The sequence below is a fragment of the Xiphias gladius genome, chromosome 2 (assembly GCF_016859285.1).
Source record: "Xiphias gladius isolate SHS-SW01 ecotype Sanya breed wild chromosome 2, ASM1685928v1, whole genome shotgun sequence".
In the NCBI taxonomy this organism is placed as follows: domain Eukaryota; kingdom Metazoa; phylum Chordata; class Actinopteri; order Istiophoriformes; family Xiphiidae; genus Xiphias; species Xiphias gladius.
Window position 1 is genome coordinate 11,353,710 of NC_053401.1, and position 21,480 is coordinate 11,375,189.

Here is a 21,480-nt window from a genome sequence, read left to right on the forward strand (position 1 = left end):
GGGAATGCAGACTTTGAGCGGATTAATGTGATCTAAATATAAACACTGCTAATCAGGACATCAAAATAGGCACAGGGAGGCACAGACATATACACATTCAGACACACTTTCATGTGTGCAACACCTACACACACTCACTCCAACTGTTCATGCACACAAATTGGCATGACCAGGGTGTTGCCTTGCATCTGTCTCATTTTGTCATTTTCATCTTTTTCATCTTTCAGGCTCGGAAACCAAGTCTGAGCAGGAAAAATTCAAGGGCTTCAAAACAAACAAGGCATCCATATCCCATGGTTTATAATGCGATTACAATTTCAAAATGGAACACGAACTCCAAAGCTGTGCCCATACAAACTGTAGGTGTGATCTGGACTGAACACAACAGAGAAAACACTAACTTGATCTCAGGCCCTTGTTTTCACATTAAAACACAAAATCCTCAATTGTGAAGGGTAATCAACATAATCTACACTGCAGCTTTTATGTATACATTTACAAATATGTATGCAAATGTACCAGCAGAACAACATGCACACAGTCACAGTTCAAGATTCAAACTGCCTGAGGTACTCAACAGAAGAGAGTTAATAATGTGACCTGCTGAGATAAAATCTCATCATCTCTCATAGGGGGCCAGCAACACATCATTAGATTAAGATACATGTATTGTGCATGTGCAGAGAAGGAAAAAGGAGCTCAAGAGACTTACAGACCAAATGCAGACTTCCTGCAGGAGAAAGAATGACTTGCAGAAAAAGAAGCGAGGGTGAGACAAACAAAAAAGTAGGACTGCAGAGAGACAAAGGCATATGTTTTTCTCTTTCATTGAAAGCTCCCTGCATTCCGCTAGGCTGTAAGAGCAGCCGGAGGCATTTCGCGTTGTGAGTCTAGCATCAACCACCACAAACAAACAAACACATGCGCACACACCCTTGGAGGTAACACAAGTAGCAAAACAATGCTTATTGGGCAGCACATTTCTTTGTATTTTCTACCTCATGAATTTAGAGTACGGTCAGAGCCTCCTGGAGGAACAAGTTTACACCATTTTTTAGTTTTCCATGCTAGTTTTCAATGCTTGTTTTTTTTTTAAACAGACTATAGTTATTTTGGGGCACCCAAACTGCAATATGACCCAAATGCTTTTAATAACATTTAAAATCTAATTCAAATATAAGCCTGAAATCCAGCTCTAACACTAAAACTTGCAAAACTTGCATTGGCCAAAGGGTCTTTTCTCTGAGGGTCTAACATTGAAGCTGGACATGTGCACTCATACACACAGACCACGCTGTCAGCATGTTCTGTGCGTGGGAAGTGAAATGAGAAGCAGCCTCCCTGGAAACAACGAGAAATACTCTGCTGGAGACCAAATCGGACATCAGAAACTTTCTCCTCCACAAGCAGGAACTCCGCCCTGTCTCTGCTTCCCTGCCTGCATTCCTCTACCTCTCCGTCTCTGCTGCCATAGCAACACAGCAGCCAAATCCAAAAAAACACATTCAACTAATGAATTCAACCAAACGACTAAATAAATAATTTGTGAGGAATGGATTTTAAAAATCAATGCAAGAGTAATGCTCACCTCTTTCATTTTAACTATATATTTTACTGGATGTCTGTTTGTGTTTAGGGACTTTGGTTGCCCAACTGTTAAATAAATTAACCCGGTGTATACCAGAAAATACATTTATCCACAGTTTAAGTGACAAGGCCCTGCACTTACAGTATCCATACCACCTCTTGTACTTGTGCATGAAATTACACAGAAAAGCACAAAAAACATGAATCATGTATTTCTTTAAATAAACTGTTGCATAAATTAAAATATTAACCTCAAAATCTCACATCAAAGGATGTCAATTTTGTATTTGTGTGAGAGAGAAAGAGAGGAAAAGAGCATTAGAGAGAGAGAGCACATAAGCCATTCACACATGAATAACAAATACAAAAAGAATGAAAGGAGAGAGAAAGTTTGGATAGCAGAAAAGCTGTTATGCCCACATCCTCTCTCAACATATAGAATGTTCTCCTCCACAAGCAGGAACTCCACCCTGTCCCTGCTTCCCTGCCTGCATCCCTCTACCTCTCCGTCTCTGCTGTCATAGCCATTTGTGTGTTCTCTGTTCCAGCTTCATTTTTCATTTAAATTAAGGTGATAAATAGTACAGTATGGTGAACAAAAACAAAACAAAACAAAACAAAACAAAACAAAAAACAACAGTATTCACCAGCAAATACAAGCTGGTCACAAAAGTTACAAGTTCACCACTTTTCCTCCGTGACAGCAAAGACAACACAGATGCTGAAAGGTAGAGAAAACAGATGCACCCACATGCGCTCGTGCTTAAGCTGTTTTCGCCACAGCTCCCAACAAATGTGATAAATAAGCCAGAATTTGCTTCCACTGGCTGTTGAAATTTAACTCTTTTTCAGGTTAAAGGGCTAAATTCTTGTTATCAAAATCACCATGGCAACAAGACAGCAATTTGCCGCTGGTATTGACTGAAGCCCCACAACTTCGACCAAACAGCGTTTTGGGAGGCCAGAGTATCAACACGCTCAGACTTTCATATAATGCATATTTAATGTTGAGAAAAATCCCCTTCTTTAAGGGGTATATTTACCTTTATGCCTGTCAAATGTAAGAAAACAGTAGAGAGAAATTGAAACTCCCTCTTCTGTCACTCTCCACTCCCTCTGCTGAATCTGCCTTAGCCTTGTTAAGCCTAACTAGCAGTTTAAACAGCGCCAAACAACCATGTTTGCTGTCAGTGAAGGGAGAGTTCCAGGGGCCTGAGTTGCTGTCGCTGCAATAAATGCTGACCTGCAAAAAAAAAGACACTTTGGGTCATGCGACGGAAACTTCAACTCTACGGGTCAGTAAAGACATTAAATTGGCAGCTACATATGTAATTTTGTTTTCTGAGCATGCTGGATGGCAGCTTGGTGTAATATTTAGGCATTAACTTGGCTGTTAACAGTTGAAACATGTTTAAATGCATTTTTTGTATTTGTAAAAGGAGGCATGTTTAACCTAAAATGGGGTCCTGCTCTTTAAGTACATACTGTACATGGTATGGTATGATGCAGTATTTCCCATGACAGAGAAAGATAAAAACATTTTATAGCCACTTTTCAAGCCAACAGAAGGTGCATTTATCAAAAGATTGTGAGTAGACTATTGCTTCAAATTACTTGAAGCCACAGGATGCCACTGTTTGTTTAGCATTTGGCTCATAGGTTTTTTTTATCCAGCATCGAAGTCCCAGATGTTTGGAACTTCCCAAAAGCTTGTGAACACAAAGAGAGTAAGTGAATCTACCGTTTTAATTGGGATTGTGTTGCCAGGAAAGAATTTAGGTCCAGGTTTTACTTCCTGTCAGATGTTATCAAATGCTGCAACCTGGAGCCATTTAGAATGTTAAATGACTGAAAAAGTCTCAGTCGCATTGGTCTCTCCTTTAAATACAGTAGTTATTTCTTATTTAAGCCATTTTAGAGCGAGTCACACATTTCTTGACACCCTTAACAGGGCTACTAAGTAAATGCCCTCTACAGAAATATCCTTTGACATGTACATCTGGCCTGAGTTTTAGATGGTGTGAAGGTTTATTATGTTGAAGAAAGAAGGGGGGTGGTTTCAGCATAGGTCTGCAATATTTATGCTCACCTCTAGGTCACTTCTGTTCGACTCTCTAACAGTATTTAAATTGTTAAAGTACTGTATATGTAAAGCTGTGAGTGCAATCATTCAGTCATGTAAACCTGAGATGACATTGTCATGACCTGTAATGTTTAAGTGTTAACGCTGAATATGGCAATGAAATAGGGGTTTACTGTTGGTGTGTGGAGATGATGTGCACTTTTGTAAGTGAAAAAGCTAAAAAATGTAACACTCCTCTTTTGTACTTCATAGCCACCCCTCCCTCTCATCTTCTTTCTCTGATCTCTCTTCTTTCATCTCTTCATGTTCTCCTCTTTCAGTGTATCCTCTCACAGTGTAGTCATTCAAACGCTTAAAATGACTCATCTCTAAATATCTTACATCTTGTTGCTGTGTGATTTATGACCAGTGAGACGTTGTTATTGCGCCACAAAACCTCTTAGGGAGGAGGTCAGGTTGGACGACTCACCCCAATCTTGGCTTTATAGCACTGGCTTCCAGGCACTCTTAGAATTTATTTTAAAATATCAACCAGCATTATCTATAGAGGTTCTAACTGGTCCAAAGTCCCGGTTAAAAAACCGAGGGTGATAAAACTTATGCTGTACTAGGTCCTTTGCTCATCTGATCCACTCACATTCACTGTCTTTAAATCCCGTCTGTCACGCCACTTTCTTCATCTTTTATTGTGGAATGGTTTTTATATAGCTAATATATGTATTTGTGTATATTTAGTATTTGTTTTATTGTGAATTTGTACTTCCATTTTTTTACAATGCTGCTTATGTCCTGTCATTCTCTTTTAGCTCCCCAACTCTGGAAAGCACATTGTGCCTTTTGCTTGAAAATGCTCTAAACATAAGCTATTATTAGTATACAATTTTGTTATGAAATGACTGGGAATCAGCTCTTTATTACTGTTTAGGCTAGGGCCATGCCCAAGTAAAAAGTGTGTGTGAAAGAAAATAATAACAAATGGAACGCAAGCTTGGCTGGCGGTGGGCCATTTGGGACATACCACACAAATGATCAGTAAAGCACTAGTGTCATTTTGAAAGGTAGTGATACCCTGTTTTGTCATTTAGGTTTGAAGACTTCCTGCACTTTTTATGCTTCCCTTTTGTTCCTATCTCCAGTCATCTTCATTCCCCCTTGCTTCATTCATCTGATCTCTTCTTCTCTCAAATTGTTTCGGCTCTTATCTTTCCCCCTCCGTCTTGTCAAGGCTCTTGCTCATTTTTTTTCTCCTGCCATCGTATCTCTCCCACATCAGTTACAAAAAAGACAGTATTCTAAGTTTGCAGCGATGTATTTATCAGTGACTTGTTCACACTCAAATCAAGTGTTAACATTGTTAAATTTTCAGTCTATCAGTGTTTGTGTGTGTGTGTGTGTTTGTGTGTGTGCCCTTTGATGTCTGTGTGTGTACACTGCAAACATGACAAAGGATATGTTTTCAGGTGCCACCACCAGCTGTTGTAGCTCAAAACCATTTTTTCAACACAGTGGAACAGTGAAAAAACATTGCACAAGTCACATGAAGGCACACACTGTAAAAATAGATGTGGGGATAATGCTGCATATGATTTTATGTCAACTGTATTCACATACCAATGATCTGAAAATAGCATAAAGTGCAAGATCATCAAAGAGAGAGCAGCAGATACGTTTGGGTCTGTAAAAGAGGCATGACAAAAAGAAAAAAGTGAAATTCAGGCATCTAGTCAGTTTGCCAACTTGTGCAGGCAATTTTTGAGGCACACATCTTTTTGAAGTACCTTACCAGTTCATAACTGCCAAACTTCAAAATATTTTGGAAGAAATGTATGTTTTTTTAATTTCAAAGATCTTATATACCATACACTGATCCTGTCATCCTTTTGCAAGCCAAAATAAAATGTGCATAAACCAAATGACGGTCTCTATCACTTGAATTAAAAGATCAATACAAAGTGATTTATGCCCCGTTCGTAGCGTCTGAACCTTCAGTAAATAGAGACAGACAGAAAAAGGAGATGCAGAAACTGGCAGGCAGTGACCAAGACAAATTAAACACACGTTACAGAGCCAGGAAAGATGCACACACTGTGTGATGAAAAACACAAAAACAGCAAACAGGGAAAGAGAGGGGGAAATAAACAGAAAGAAAGAAGAAAAAGTAAGTGAAGATGTAAGGCCATGTCTAAGCCTGCATAAATTCCCATTTCTCTTTTGAATAATAACAGTTTCATTCTGAAGTGAAAAATGGGGAAGGCTTGGGTAAGTGGTAAAACTTTTAAACCCATGGTTCCGTGCTGGCGGAGTAGGAATAAATTACTCAGTCGGAGTCAAACTATGGAGACACAGCTACGTTTGTTAAAATAGAAAGTGTCGGAAAAGCCTCCAACCCTCAGCAACTACCCATCATTCGTCAGGTTCCACTGCCAACCCCATGGTATAATTGGGCCTGTACTACCTTAGTCGCCATCAACATTCATTTTGTTTTAAATATGAAGGCAGGCAACGTAACAGATGCTCAGGGCCTTAATAAGTGTGACTTTTGTTTTCACAACTGAGACTGCAAGACTTCAAGCAGTTAGAGTCTTAGATTGTGTGGTGTATGACGCAGGGTTCAGACAAGTGGATTGCATCAGACGAAGACTGCAGTTTTCCTTGAGGAAATCGTGGGAAAATGTGTGTCAGTGCACTTCGCTCATCTGTCTTTCTGTGTCATTCTGCATTCAAACAGTATACTGTAGGGCTCTCCTTCTGCTTCAACTCTCAGATTGCTCTGTGTTTTTTTCCATACCCTTACAGTCAATATAAATTTACACCTCGCTGCATTAATTATTCCAAGCTTCAACATCCTCACACTGAATACTTGATGACAGTTGACAGCAAGTTGAATTTCGAAGGAGCAAAAAGAAGTTTTCAAAGATGCAAACAAAGGCCAGTGGCCTTTGAGGGGAAACGTATACCGTCTACTCTTGCTCAGTGTTTTATCATATAGCTCTTCCATTTCTTCTCTCCAATTTTCTAAAAAAAAAAGGAGAATGTTTTAGAGACAATAAAATAAACATCAATGGCAAAATTAAAATCAGATATCAATTTACAAGAGTTACGTGAAAACCCTTAAACTGTGGTTTCTGTGATTTTGCCGAGGGTTTTTCTTTTTCCATGGTCTTCAATGTGATAAAGAAATCTTGCAGATCCACAAAATTCAGTTTGTAATAAGTACCAGTCTGAGAATTTATGCCTTTAAAGTCTGGAAAAAAATATACAGAAAGATGACACATGCTGGTATAGTCGAGAAGGAGAACAGAGAGGCAAGGAGAGACAGTTGGGTGAAAGAAAGCAAGAGGAGAGAGGGTGAACAACGACAGAAAAAGGAGGAACAAGGAATTATATTGTAAAGAGAAAAGTACAGGGGTATGTCTTGAACATCTTTACTGTGATTAAGGCAACTTGTAACCAAATAAGCTACTCACGCCACCCCAGGAAAAGGATAGTGAAAAGGACAGAGGATAGCAGGACAAAGAGAGTGAAGGAGACAAGATAACAGAGAAACAAAAAAGAGGGAATCAGAGAGACTCAGACTGGTTTGAGAGAAATAAACAAAGAGACAGATGGAGAGCACCGAGTAATCTTCCCGCATCCCAGCATTCAAGCAACCCGACATGGATCAGTGTCTATGTAACAATGCAATCGCCACACCGGAAGACTTGTAATTCTGCCACATTCACTCCCAGCTAATCAGCCTCCGCCAGCTCATCAGCCATTGGCTTGTTGGATTATGTGTGTGTGGTTGTGTGTGGAGGAGTGTGTATTTGTAACTGAGAACAGCGAAGAGAGAGGGACAGTATGAGTGGACGTCCATGCACATGCATGTGCCGTTATCTAAGTTTGATTAATTGGCAGTGAGGCGGAGAGTAACGAGGCACATCCACAGTAAGTTCATCAGCCACAGCTCAACTGCCAGTCCTGCCAGGTGGAAGACAGCAGGACTCATTTGTCTATGATTGTGAGGGCTCGTGTGGTCCAGCTCAAGATCCATATCTCAGCAATGTTCTACTAAAAAGCAGAAAGAACACCTGAAAGTCACACAGAGTCCTCAAACTACAAATTTATTCCAACCATCAGTTTGAAACTCTCTCCTAGTTCTACACAGCTGCAACTGCAAATCATCCAACAGCTGCTTGGCTGATTTGTGCAAAGAAGGATTGATTTTTCTCTAGAAGTTAAGAACAGTTTGTTAATTCGAGTTTGCATAGGTCAAACATGATTCACCCAAACAAAAACTGGCCTGTTTCAAACCTACCAAAATGTGATACGGACCAGTGCATTTAAAGGAAAACATAGACCTGAATGAGGCTACTCTTGAGAGAGCCTCTGGACCAGCTATACAGTGACCTTAAGATAATTGGACCAATGCAAAAGGAGCAATGTCTCACGCTTCCAATGGACCTAAGTTCAGGAAATGTAATTTATCATGTTCCATTTATTATAATTCTATTTTCTGTTTCCATTTTTTTAACCCCCTGTAGAGCACCTGTGCACATACAATAAGCATGAGGTTCTAAAATGTATCTATCCCAAATAATAATAAGAGGTTAGGGTTGCTTAACTGCGAGACTGCCTAGCAGGCATCTTTCTAGCTCAGCAGTTTTTTGGCTCAGTGTGTGACAGATTTTTGTAGCTTTCAAATTCAGTCAGTTTCTGGGTATTGTTTCTGTGGGACAAGCTTCTGTTCAAATTTGGATTAAGGATTAGACCTTCATGAGGCACTATTATCCAAGACTAGTTTCTAACTGGGTTTCATTTCATTTTACATTTCACAATGTTCAAAAAGAACAGCAGCATCAGTCATGGCATGGCCAGTATCCCATTATGTTTCAAAAGTAATCAAACTGTCAATATGACAGTAACACTTCTCCCTGTTTTTAGTGTTTTTGATTTTCATTGTTGTGTGATTTTTGCAAATTGCTGCTATATGTTACAGTTATTGAGATATGAATATTTTACTGTGATATTTTTTTTTTGATTGGCTGTCTATGGGAGTGCGTGCATCAGGCTTGATACCTAGTACACAGGTGCCCAATGGATATACACTCAACATACCAAAGCATGTACTCAATATTGCCACCATGTGGTCGGTTAATGTGCTTTTTGGCTAATAATTCATGATCTGTTAGGAGTAGAATTAATATTTTTGTACAGTTCGTCCTTTGGATTAAGTCGATTCAACTGAAATAGGTAACGCCCATTTGCGCCTTATAAACAAATTCCACCGTTCTGGATTTTTTTGGTAAACATATTTTTTGCCTCTATTGGCACATATATCATTCAAGCTTCACCAAGTTTGGTACATGTCATATTTAAATGACCCCACACCAAACTTATGAATTTGTTATTTGATATCCCTCACCGTTTATAATTGGTTATCCAAATTTTGAAGGTGTGGCCCGATGCACTTAATGGGCCATTACTCTTTGATACAAAATTTGACTGGATCCAACTTTGGGAAAGTTGGACATACAGCAACATTGCAAAAGTGCTTAACATTTGATCCAATTCTACCCAGAGGGGGCACTAAGTAAAAATATAACATACAATTCTGTTGTCTATAATTAAATGAAACTTGTTACACAAGTTTTCTATAAGCATGTGCACAACATAAACGAGCATGGCACCAATAGCTTCGCCTTGTGGCCAGTTATAAAATATTTTGTGTTTTGGTCATCAACTCATGAACTTTGAGGCAAAGACAACAAATATTTGGTTGACACCTCCCCCCTGAAATGTGATGTTAATAATGCCACAATGTGGCCAGTCATTAAAATGTTCAAAAATTCAAAATTGTACCTAGGTCCCTCGCACTTACTGTGTAAAAACATGTGTTTTGACAATTTACAGAACTTTGATTAATGTACACATCAATCACCAGTAGTAACAGCAGCAGATGCAGCAATCACACGCACATTCTCCAGTAAATATTGGAAATATCCAAGTAACATTTGGTTTCATGGCTTGTGTTCTACTAACTCCTCTGTTTGCAGAGTAAAAATAAGGAGTCGAATTTTCTCTGCAGTTTTGCATCAACGTACAATGTTGTGTATGTGATCATGAGAGGCTGACAACATCAAAGTGAAATTCTGCTTTGATCATTGACTGTAAATCTAATTTCCTACAAATGACGCTCTGAGCTTAAAGCCACTAAGCTACGTGAAGCCTTTTCCTAAAATCATCCAAGTGGCAGTTTGTATAATGGTGAATGTGTGTTTTTTTTTCACCAAATGCAATGAAAGGGGATTGCATTTAAATGAGAGAAAGTTTACCAAAATTGATATGACATACGCTTTAATTAGAGTCTGTCTCTGTTTGAATAAAACATGCCCCTGTATATGTACTCACTGCAGGTATGTGGACAGAACTCTACAGAACTCAAAGCACCTGGGTGTTTTAGAGTCAAACAAGTATAATTTATTGCAGTGTGCCAATCAACATTCGTTCTTGTCTTTTATTTTAACCGTGACCCCAGAGCCCTTCTGCAACCAGAGAAAAACTGGAGGAAAAGAAAGCATAAGGAAGGAAGGATACAATAAATCTTAAGTTACTGGAGCAGAACGGTGAAGAGTCCTGAAAGTGCTTTTAAGTTGTGCAAGCAGAATCCTACTCTCAGAAAACACAAAACACACACTCGCATCAAAACAAGCAAGCAGACACAAAGCACACACCAACACATATACCCTCTTACTTAAACACACATAAAGTCACTTGTACACACACGTAAATAAACATGCATCCATAAAATTACAGTGAAAACACACATATACCTTGCCAACATAAGCTGCACAAACACACAAACAAACACACACCTTTGTACCAACTGGTGCAGTAATATTGCTGAAATTGCTTTTGGGGCTTAGCAGCAACTGGCTAAGTTTTTCTCTTCCCAATCTCTTGGCAGACTTGAAGAGGCCGAATAGGGACAGAGAACAGAGCGCACACACACATACGCGTATACACACATACACACACACGGACACGCGCACACACACACACCCATACCCCATTTATCTCGCTCTATCTGTACATCTCTGCCCAGCATCCTCTCATGCTCCGTCATTAGGGAATATGAGGACTCCTCACCTCTGTCAAGAAAAGCAATGGAGCTCAAGTGGACACTCTACAGCTAATTGATATCACAGAGCAGCATACAGCAGAGACACTGAAGCACATTTCAACGAGGACAACAACATCCAAAAGCATATACAGTCTGTAATATGTGTTGCTTTGTATCTTACCTGCCGGTGTCCTGAAACTTGCCGATATGAGTCTGCTCCAACAAGACAAATTTATGTTTCTAGCTACAGGCCCCAAAAATCTGCTATGTAACATTGTGCACATCAGCAAAACTGCTTTGTAGGAGACAAATCTAATTATTCCTTCACTTCCCAGCCACTAGTAATCACCGAGACGTGGTTGAAAATACTGAGGTGGTTTGAAAAAGCATAGCAGGCAACACCAGTTTTTTGGGGATCAGCAGATAATTTCTGTTGGACTTTAAATTGGAGCAGCTGGAGAAAATTGCCCAAAAAAGTGGCCATTTCGGCTGGATGAGCAAAGATTCAAAGAGCTGCTCTGGTAATAATTACCATCTCTAGATGTCTTCTGGCAGTACTAATGCCATCTGCCGAGAGCTGTTAACTCCTAATAGATATTGTCAATTCCACCCAGGTGAGAGATTAGCAACATAAGGCTAACATCAGACAGATTTTAATAGAATCTGAAGACTCAGAAAGATGTTAATGTGCTCTTGAAGGTAATACATATTTCAGCGTAAAATCACACAATCTGTTTTAAACATGACCATGAAAGGAAATCCTGTATTATACATGTTTCATTCTAAGCAACAATGATGCATGCACAAAGTTGATGTACTCAGATTGGACAAACAAACAGACACGTACAAATACATATATAAAGGTTTTACAAATACCAGAACTCAATTTTATAAGGATGAGCGGACCACAAACCAACAGCATAAATACTGTCTACAAACAACTGAGAGTTTGGGGCCTTTCTAGAAGAAAACGAAGACAGCTTCACCTTGAGATGAAAACCAAGGCTGGTGTAATTAGTTACGAATGGATGGGTTGATGTTTGCACTCCCTGTGTGTGTCTGTATGTGTGTTGATGAATAGTATCAGTCTTAAGTTGTGAGGGGAGTGTAATCAAGGACAAGAAACAGAGAGCTAAATTGACCCAAGGGACATACATTGTCAGTTGAGTGAGTTTGAGAGAGTGGCTTTGTGTGCTTTGTGCTTTCTCTTCTTCTTCTTCTTCTTCTTCTTCTTCTTCTTGAGCATTTATCAGCATTGTTATGGGGCTGTGTGTGTGTGTTAGAGAACTTTGAGTTCAATATAATCCCGGTAATCGCTGTGTGATATATTAGAGAATTTGTACAAGATGTAAAATATATCAGTGTCTTTGTGTCTCAGCATAATAAGTTATTTAAGTATCACTTCATTATATATCATTACATATATGACGCATGCTGTAAAGTGGTATAATCTAATTTATTTCCTAAGATCATTATATTGTAAGAATTGTATAAGAAGAGATACTAATTCATTCCAGTATCCTCATGAATAGAAATATATACTATAACTTCGATAATGCAAGCTAAGCGATTTTCCTACAGGAGTGTGGTCTAAAAAGATTGGACACTTGAATATGAATAGATATATAATATGTGTATCACATATGCATCACAATACATTTCAATTGAAGTATGATTCGTCTTCTCTGATTAAAACAACATAAACCCGTAACAAGACCTGGGTAATGACAAGAACCGCCCCCATTGTGGAGGGCAAGAGTGGACTGAAAGCAAACCAAAGAGGCAAAGCTAAGCAAAAAGGCGAAAGATTAGTTTAGAGCCAGAGAATTAATTAAATGAATCTGGAGATAACCGTTTAATTATTTTCTCTCATCCCCTGTCTTCTGCTCATTTCCTTCCCTTCTTCATTACTGCCTTCCACAACTTCTGTAGAGCGGCCAGAGTCAGGGGGAGGTGACTGTTCTGAGCCGGTGAATTCACACGCACTAACACGCAGACTCACCCACAGCCTCTCTCATTGACACAAATTCCCTTTCAGTCTCTCACACAAGTACACACACACATGCTTGCACACGGACACATCCACTCTCACACTGTCTGCAGTGTGTCTGAATGTAGATGTGGCACTTTTAATCCCAGATGGATTCCGTGGGGAGGTAAGGAAGGGTACTGGAAGGAGAACGAGCCGTGACTTGATTTAAAAGATGTCTTCTGTCTTCGGTACATCGCCACTTGTTGTTTTATAGTACAGCGATCCATATGCTCCAAACACAGCTCAATATAGGAGGATGTAGTCTCTCGGTGTGGCAAGACTCGGCGCCATATGCTGCTATTTCCGCAGCGAGGGTCAACAGCAGGGTGGCATAGTGCACAGAGAGGCCACCCTTCGAGCACCTGTTTCGTTGAGCTTCCACTAACTGAGCAATAAAACAAAAAACTTCCAGGTCTAGAGACACTGGTCCACTGCTGATTTTGGTCTCTGGCTTCTCTGTGAGAAAAAAAGGAAAACTGAGAAAACGTCTTCATCTTCATGGGGTGTCAGAAAAAGGCCTCTCATTGCTACTGATCTTTTTGATGTAAAATATGACATCATTCACATTTTAGACGAACCGAGACAAATCTCCCACAGGTTGACCTTTGCATTATTTGTTCATTAACCTTTGATCACTGGGCTACTTTGGCTTATTGTGTACAAAAGCAAAAAGCCTGCGCATTATGCACCCAGTCTGTGAACAGTTACTAATGATGACTAAACATGTTTGGCCCACGCTCACTGAGCTGTGTCTGTTACTAGTTCTGCATGACTGGAGAGTCATAGCTGGGGGTGACAACACACAGGCTGCATACGCTGGAAGAGTCACGGTGAATGTGTTTCAGGGTGTAGGCATGGTTGAGCAAATTGCAAAAATGTTTACCATTCTACTGCTGATTATATGCAAGATAATGAGGATTTTGAAGATCTGACACTCATAGCATTAGTGAAACAATGTAACTTCAACAATGGATATATTGCATATAGACAGAAATAAGTGGGTAAGGCATGATTGTAGCATCTCACTTGTAAACCCTGCAGTAAAGCTGAAGTGTATGTGAAAGATTTTACTTTACACCTGTTTTTGTATAACTTATGCAAAGGAAATATTTTCAAGATTTCCCATAGGACCTGCTATATGCTGACATATTATCATGAAAATCCCATTGAAACAACAATCATTTCTCATCCGCATTTGTAAAAACATTATAACAAATGAGCCTTTTATATTTAAACCATCTTCATAAAACCCTCATGCTCTGTCTAAACCCATACTCTTTGCATGTGTTTCCTGCTATAGAGAGGAGAATTCCAATTTAAATTTTCATGCTCAAAACGCAAGAAATAATGGGTTTCAAATTTGTTGAGTTATAATCACATGCCAGCTAATTCAGAAAGCCAGCCACAGCTTAATTGCTACTCAATTTGGACAAAAGTTTGGACGTTCATGTGAATTATTCTATAGTCAATGTCGAGCAAATGTTCTGAGACCGACTAACATGCACATTTACGCAGGTTACCTTCATCCAAGAAAACAGCCGGCAGATCAGTCTATACTAATAATAATAATAATTTTACAGCGATTAGCAGTTTATGTTGAATGCCACTATCCAGTTCTGACACAGAAAGTAGTGTAATGATCATATAGTGCAGCAGTAATGTGGAGTTTAGCGAGTTTAAAAGAGTTTGCATCCATTCATTGTCTCCATTCAAGTTTTCCCTAAAGCAGTCCTTTTGAAGCAAAACGATTTTGCTGACTGCCACGTGGACTTGGCTGAAAAAATTAGTTGTGCAGAATTTTCTACATAATTCCTCCTGGGAGTGGAGCAACACAGCATCTGTGGAGCAGCAAACAAAAGTAGGAAATATTCCGTTTCAAAGACTGTACTGGAGAAGTAAATATTTAACTTGCTCAATGTATTAAATATGAAAATCCACAAGACAAGTACGTAGAGGCATCACTGGGCAGAATTAAAAAGGTTTTTCTAACTAGCTTTTGAAGCCGAGCACACACTCTCTGTAACCCCTGACTCATGCTAACAAGACTTGAGCACCTATTGTGAAACTTTTTGATGATTAATATGCATGCACACACGCACGCACGCACGCACACATTTGTCGAGAATCATCAGTGAACGATTACATACCAATTAATATGGATGTTTAGTATCAGTATGCGGAGTGCCTTGTAAGCTGCAATCATTACACCGCAATCACAAAATAATCGCCTAGAAATTGCCTGTGGCTCTGTGCGCATGTGTGTGTAAGTGTGTCTAAAGATGTCCACCTGTGCTAGTATACATGTATGTCTGTGCATGTGTCTGAGTGCATGTGTATATTTCTATGTGTCTGTGTTTTTGCAGAGGCACTTTTTAGGACCCTATCATTATTCTGTTGTTGTTCCCACTTCCTTGTCCCATTCTCCTGCTATTTTCTGTCTCTCCCTGTCTCTCTCTCCCACTCTACAGCTTGATTCACAACTATAGCGAACACACATAAGAACACACACACTTTTTCCCCTCTCCTCCTCAGCATTTCTCCTCTCCCATCCCTTCATCTTCTTGGTTCTGTTCACATCTGCAGAGCCGCAGAGTAAACAACTGACTGACTGCTGTCACAGCATGTAGCCCTCCAATACACACACACACACACACACACGGAGGGTAAGAGAGTGCAATATCTGCTGACTCCCTGAATACCAAACGCACACACTGCTTTACTCTTTACAGTGGCACACACGCACACCCAGGCACACGCATGGATCTGAAACCGCAGTAAACATCTATGTGCTGACTGCCACAGCATACAGCCCTGGGCAAGCCATCTCCAAACACACACAGAGACCGAGATGGACAGATAGACAGCAGCACAGACATACACAGAGCTGTCAGCCCTACATAAGCACAGAAACAGTGCAGAAAAAGCAACGGAGGGAAAGACGAGAGTAGAGGATCAAAAGAGAGCGATAAAAATAGAAAGATCTCAACTGATACTCTCTCAGATGGATTCTTTACATGTCTTTAGCCCCGTCAGTCTGTAAATATTTGTCAGCATCCGACGTGATGTGTTTTCAACAAACATTTGAGACATAAACAGGGAAACCGACAGCATTTTCATCTGTCAACATCACTTGGAGGATTTCATAAACTGATTTGATGCTGCATTCACCCAAAGTTGCTGCTCTCGGGGCCACAGGGACCGTGCTTTTAAGTCTCACATCAAAAGAGACAAGTGATCCATCTGTCTGTGTTTCTCTCCCTCTCTGCGTTTCTGCCACTCTCATTTACTTCAGTGTAATTTACTCTCATCTCTCCTGCCCACTCCACTTCCTAAAAAAGGAGTGATATTTGAATATTTACTCTTTTGTAATTTACTCGTGACAATAGTCTGTTACCCATATTCTGTCTATGCATAACCAGGTGATAAATTAAAGGAAAAATCTCTATAAATGAGGGTAGAAGCATAACAAATGCAGATGTTTTCATACAGGCCAAAAGCAGTCATTCAGTGGAAAAATTATGTAAAACATATCCTATGGTCTTCACAGATTTTTGGCCCAACACATTAACTCATATTTCCAATCCAATTTAATCTTGCAGCTTGCAGTTTACTTTCACTCCCGTGTGCCTATTTGTTCTTTCAGATAACCGCCGTATTTTACTATTTACCGATGGCTCTCAGCTTTATCAGAACTTTGTTAAGTTACTGTTGGTGCACACTGAACATTTTCCTGCTGCTTCATATTAAAAGTTTTCCACGGCTTTTTTCCTCTGAGTTAGTTGAGCCTCTTTATTAGTGTTATATAAAACAGTGTTAGACAGCGCTCTGCACCACCATCATTAAATACCAAATGACGCAATATATTCTGGAAAAATTGTGTTCATCCCTCCAGTAGAGTTCAAGGACTTGTTGAGTCTATGCCACAGTGCATTACAGCTGTTGTGGAGACTTGTGGGTGCTGAGCACTTTTCATTGTTTTTTACTTCAATTTTTCACTCATCTATACATCCCCGATCTATACTTACTAGTGTCCTTTTTTTTCAATTTAGATGTGAATTACATCTCGATTTAGACTGTGGTCTGCCAATTCCCAGGCACAATACGCAGGGCAGGAAAAAATTTTGACATTGACTTAATACTTATACAAGAGCCTGCACCACTGTTATAAACTACACAAACACAGAGCCAAAAGGAAAGTGGAGAAGACGGCTGATAGCTCTCAGTCTCAGCTCACTCACCACTGTCTGCAATCTAAAGCCTACAATTTACCTGAAGAGTGAATTTTCCCCGGAGTTTCCCTTGAGAGTTACACAACAGGTTTCTGCCCTGTTCTTGATATAGTTCTCAAATTACAGGCTAAAACCAGTGATCATGTGTCATAGCCCAATCCCAACAATCTGAAAGTCTTCATCCCGCCATCACTGCAGCGATGAGCTGCTGCCACATATTGTATCTCAAAGAAAGAAACAAAAGCAAAGGAAGCTCGTACCAGTTTCTCTGGAGATCTGTATGAAGGCCTCCACGCCACTCTCTCCATAGTTGCCCTCTGAGGCGAGCGTGGACACGTAGTTCCACTCCATCGCCGTGACGATGTCCATCATGGCCTGGGCCTGGTAGGAGTCCGGTGGTACCACGCGGGAGAAGAAGTCGTAGCGAGTGTTGTCACTCAGTTCTGGGGCTGTGGAGGCGTAGCTGATCTGAGGGATCTGGTCAAGAAAAGGGAAGAGTATAGAGAGGACACTGAGGAAAGCATGGAAGAGGGGAGGAGCATTGCTAAAATGCAGCTTTTGGATTTAAAGTTTATTTGTGTCATGTTCCTACTTGTTTTACATCCTATGTATTGAAACGTATAAGATAGGAAGACTGCGTGTTTCTAAATTATTCACTTAATTTCATATTTATCATTACAAGCATTGTTATCACCTACCAGAAGAAAAAATAACTAAGTAAAAATAGGTGACTTTTGCTGTTATAATTCTGTCATCTATATTACGTTTTCATGCATATTTTACTGGCATGTACTCATATACATACACACATGTAGGAAAGAGTTATAAATGGTGTTCACTCCCTGCAGGATCACGGTGATGAATAATTCTCTGGGATGTGAGGGGAATTTGTCATCACCAATGTCGAAATTCCACTGCAGACTTATTGTTGGTTCAGAGATGTGAATGAAGCAAACAAGCAATTTGAGGGTGAGCAGATTTGGAGGAGAGAAACAAAAGTAGCGAATAATTGGGAATCTGAATGTGGGGTGATACAGAGAGGTAACAAAAAAGGTAAACTGAGTGATGCAAAATGTTATTCATTCTTCAGCACTGACGTCATGGCTGACAGATTAAGGGTAGAGAGAAGATCTGATGCAGGACGACAAGACACAAAGGAGACAGGAGGGACCAAACAGGAGGACAGACAGACAAAAAGCACAACAGGCAGATGGGAGGATTGAGACAAAGAGGTTGACAGAATGACAGGAGAAACATACACACACAGGTATTGCTAGTGATAGGTAGCGTAACAGGCCGAAGGTGTTAGATGGCTGACAGGCAGATTGATTTTTCAGCTGACAGAAGGGGACAGCAAGGGAAGACCCTGTACTTGCCAAAACACACACACACACACAAACACACATACACACACACACAGATATTAGACAGACATTCATTGGAGGTAAGACTTAACTGCCAGTCTAAACCAAACCATAAGGTGTCTCAGCTGTTTGTATCTACCACACAACCAGATACTTGTGCACACACGCGCACACGCACACACGCGCACGCGCGCGCACACACACAAACACATACACACAAACACAAATACAAATGTCTGCATTCGCTGAGCACAGCAAAACCCGTCGGTACTGCATGAAGAGATTTAAGAGGGACAGTGTGTGTGTTTCTCGTGTGTGTGTATATGTGTGTGTGTCCGGAACGTTTTTAAAGCCCATCACTCACTGTCTTTATTCCCTGCCGCCCTGCAACTACACTTGTCTTTGCCTTTTTAAAAGGTCAGGGATCTATCTCAAGTTTTGCAACTTTTTGAAATGGCTCCTTTTTGGTGGTGCTGAAGCTCTGCAGAAAACGGGTGTAAAAAAGCCCTCAACCTCCAGACCAAGCATTCTTGCTTCAGGTGCTAGTTTTCAGAAAAATGTATTAGGCCTCCTTGGGCCACAGCAATAACAAGAATGAATTCTTAACCTGAGCAGTATTCATTCACCTCCTCAAGCAAAGAGTATTGAAAGTGCAAACAGCTCATTTGTTTTACCTCCACAACAGCGATCAATGCCCACCACTAAGTGGACAGCGTTTCATTTTTTTTTAGCAGCTGGATATTTAGTTTTGGAACAAATCTATTTTGCTCTTTTGTTTTTCTATTGTTTTTCTCTCTCTCAGTGAACTTTGTGGGAGTGCATGTTTGGGACACTTGAGTACTGTTATCGGTCTCCTCTGCCAGGGGAATACAACTGGAAACTTTCATAAACTTCAGGACGTGTATGTATAATTCATAGAAGATGGAGATAAGCAAATAAAGACAAAGGGAAAGGAAAAAAAAAAATCAAAGCTGTGCCAGCTGAGGAAAACACTTGGTAAAACAACTTGTGTGCATGTGTTTGTGGTGTTTGTGGCTCTGCATTGTATATATGTGCCTATGTACTATTGTGTACTATTATGTTCTATTTTCATTTGTGTTTGTGTGAGGACGCCAGTGTGTGACTGCACTGTTTCATTTGTCCTTTTACTCTCTATGTGCATTTAAATAGGCGAATATCCATTTCAAAGAGAAATGAATGCACAGCTGTAGGAATATGAGATATTTTTCTGTTTACAACAGCAATGGGAAAGTAACCCTGTGACCTGCGTAAACCTAGTACTTTGATCTTTTGTTATTTCGCTCTACAGCTGGGAAACTGTGAAACTGAGACATATGCAGAGACATATATATATATACACTTGTGTGCACCACACACACAAACATCCTCCTGTCATATTTCTTGAATCATTACTGAGTAAGAGAAGGAAAAGCAGAAAGAAATGAAAACACTGAGGGAGAGAGAGCTACATACAGTGTCAGTGACACACAATATTGTCTGCTGCAAGCACAGACCCGATAGTGTTTTCGGCAACCACACCTGTGCTTCCTAAAAATTAATATTTCTGCACACATTTTTATAATCACAAACCCAGAGATCCCCCAGACACACGTGTATAGGCACAGTAACAACCTTAGACTGAGCATGTCTAATGGCATGTGACATTTGAGCGCTGTAAATCATTCATGTGATGTGAGTTGCGAGAGACTCCAGCCTTTTTCAAAGCAAGTAGAGCTGGAGTTGTAGTTAGAGGCGGGAAATTAACAGCTTGGTTCCCCACATCACTGGGGAAGAAGATTATGCCTCCAATCCCCCTAATTCCATTTGCTCTAATGAATCTGTGTGAGAGAGAGAAAGAGGGGGAATATGCAAGTGTGTGTGATAAAATGGGAAAGCGTATGTTTGTGCTGTTGAATGTGCAGTTTCAATTAGCACTAGAAAAACTTTCTCACTCTCACACATTTATCAGTCGGGTAACGTATCATTTCATTATACTGATACACAGTTGTCAGTCAGTGTGCATGTTGCATTAACACACCCTTGCTCAATACTCACTGGCATCTTTTTTCTAGCCATGCTAGCGGGATGACTCTTGTATCAGTCAGTCAACCACTTTGGTCCAGACTGAAATATCTCAAAAACCATTGGATGGATTGCCAGGAAATTTTCTAAAGATGTCCATGTTCTCCAGGAGATAAATCCCGATGGCTCTGGTGATCCCCTGACAAATCCTCTAGCACCACAAGCACGTTGACATTCATGGTTTTGAGTGAAATAGCTCAACAACTGTTGGATAGAGGTCCTTGGTTGGTTGTGTAAACTGTTCAGTCGAGAATCATTTTGCGACTGTACAAAAAATCTTGGAGAGCTTTGTCGGACATATATTTACATTTAAGCTTTCAAACAAACTGAACTGTGAATGGACTTTTGAAATATGCACAAAGCCCAGCATTTCAGTGTCTTTCACTAATCAAGACATGAGGAATCTTAGAGTCTTGCCAATGGTTCTCCGGATTACCACAAATTCTGCTATGCATGAAAGGTTAAAGGCTTACAGTACTGCTGTGTTCACCCTCTTGCAGTCACTGTTCTTAGCAGAGTTATAAGGCCTCTGAACCAGCACTTAGTCCCTGCACCTCTCCACTAAACCACATTAGAAGCCTAAACTCTCCTCTAGAACAAACATTAATCTACTTCATGTTGTGTGGCTGCTATTGAACGGCAATTTGGCCAATCCTGCAATGATATTAAATCTTAGTTCTTTTGCATAAGTAGAGAGTTGATCACAATGAAAACAGAATAGATCTCCGACGGCTATGAAAATAAGAGAGATTAATTCTTAATTGAACTGTATTCCCTCCAAGCAAATACTATTGATAGAGCACAAACTAATATCTTCTCCTTCCATGACAACAATCAATGCACACCAGTAGGTTGATGATATCTAATTTTCCAGAGACGCATTTTTGACGGAGACTTAAGAATACTCTAAATTGCCACTAATGTTTCTCAACAGTGTTTCCTGAGTGAAATCTGGGGGAGTGAGACCAATATAAGCCAATATCATGCACTGCCTGCCACCT

At 40.1% G+C, this 21,480-nt stretch overlaps 1 protein-coding gene across 4 annotated transcripts in view; it reads right to left on the bottom strand.

Moving 5' to 3' along the window:
• Positions 1-21,480, bottom strand: part of grm8a (glutamate receptor, metabotropic 8a) — a 225,922-nt gene that overhangs the window by 108,018 nt on the left and 96,424 nt on the right. For all 4 annotated transcript variants that reach the window (XM_040146236.1, XM_040146245.1, XM_040146264.1 and 1 more), the window contains exon 2: positions 17,294-17,510. In XM_040146236.1, the coding sequence (XP_040002170.1) occupies positions 17,294-17,510 (217 nt within the window). The remainder of the gene's footprint in view (positions 1-17,293; positions 17,511-21,480) is intronic.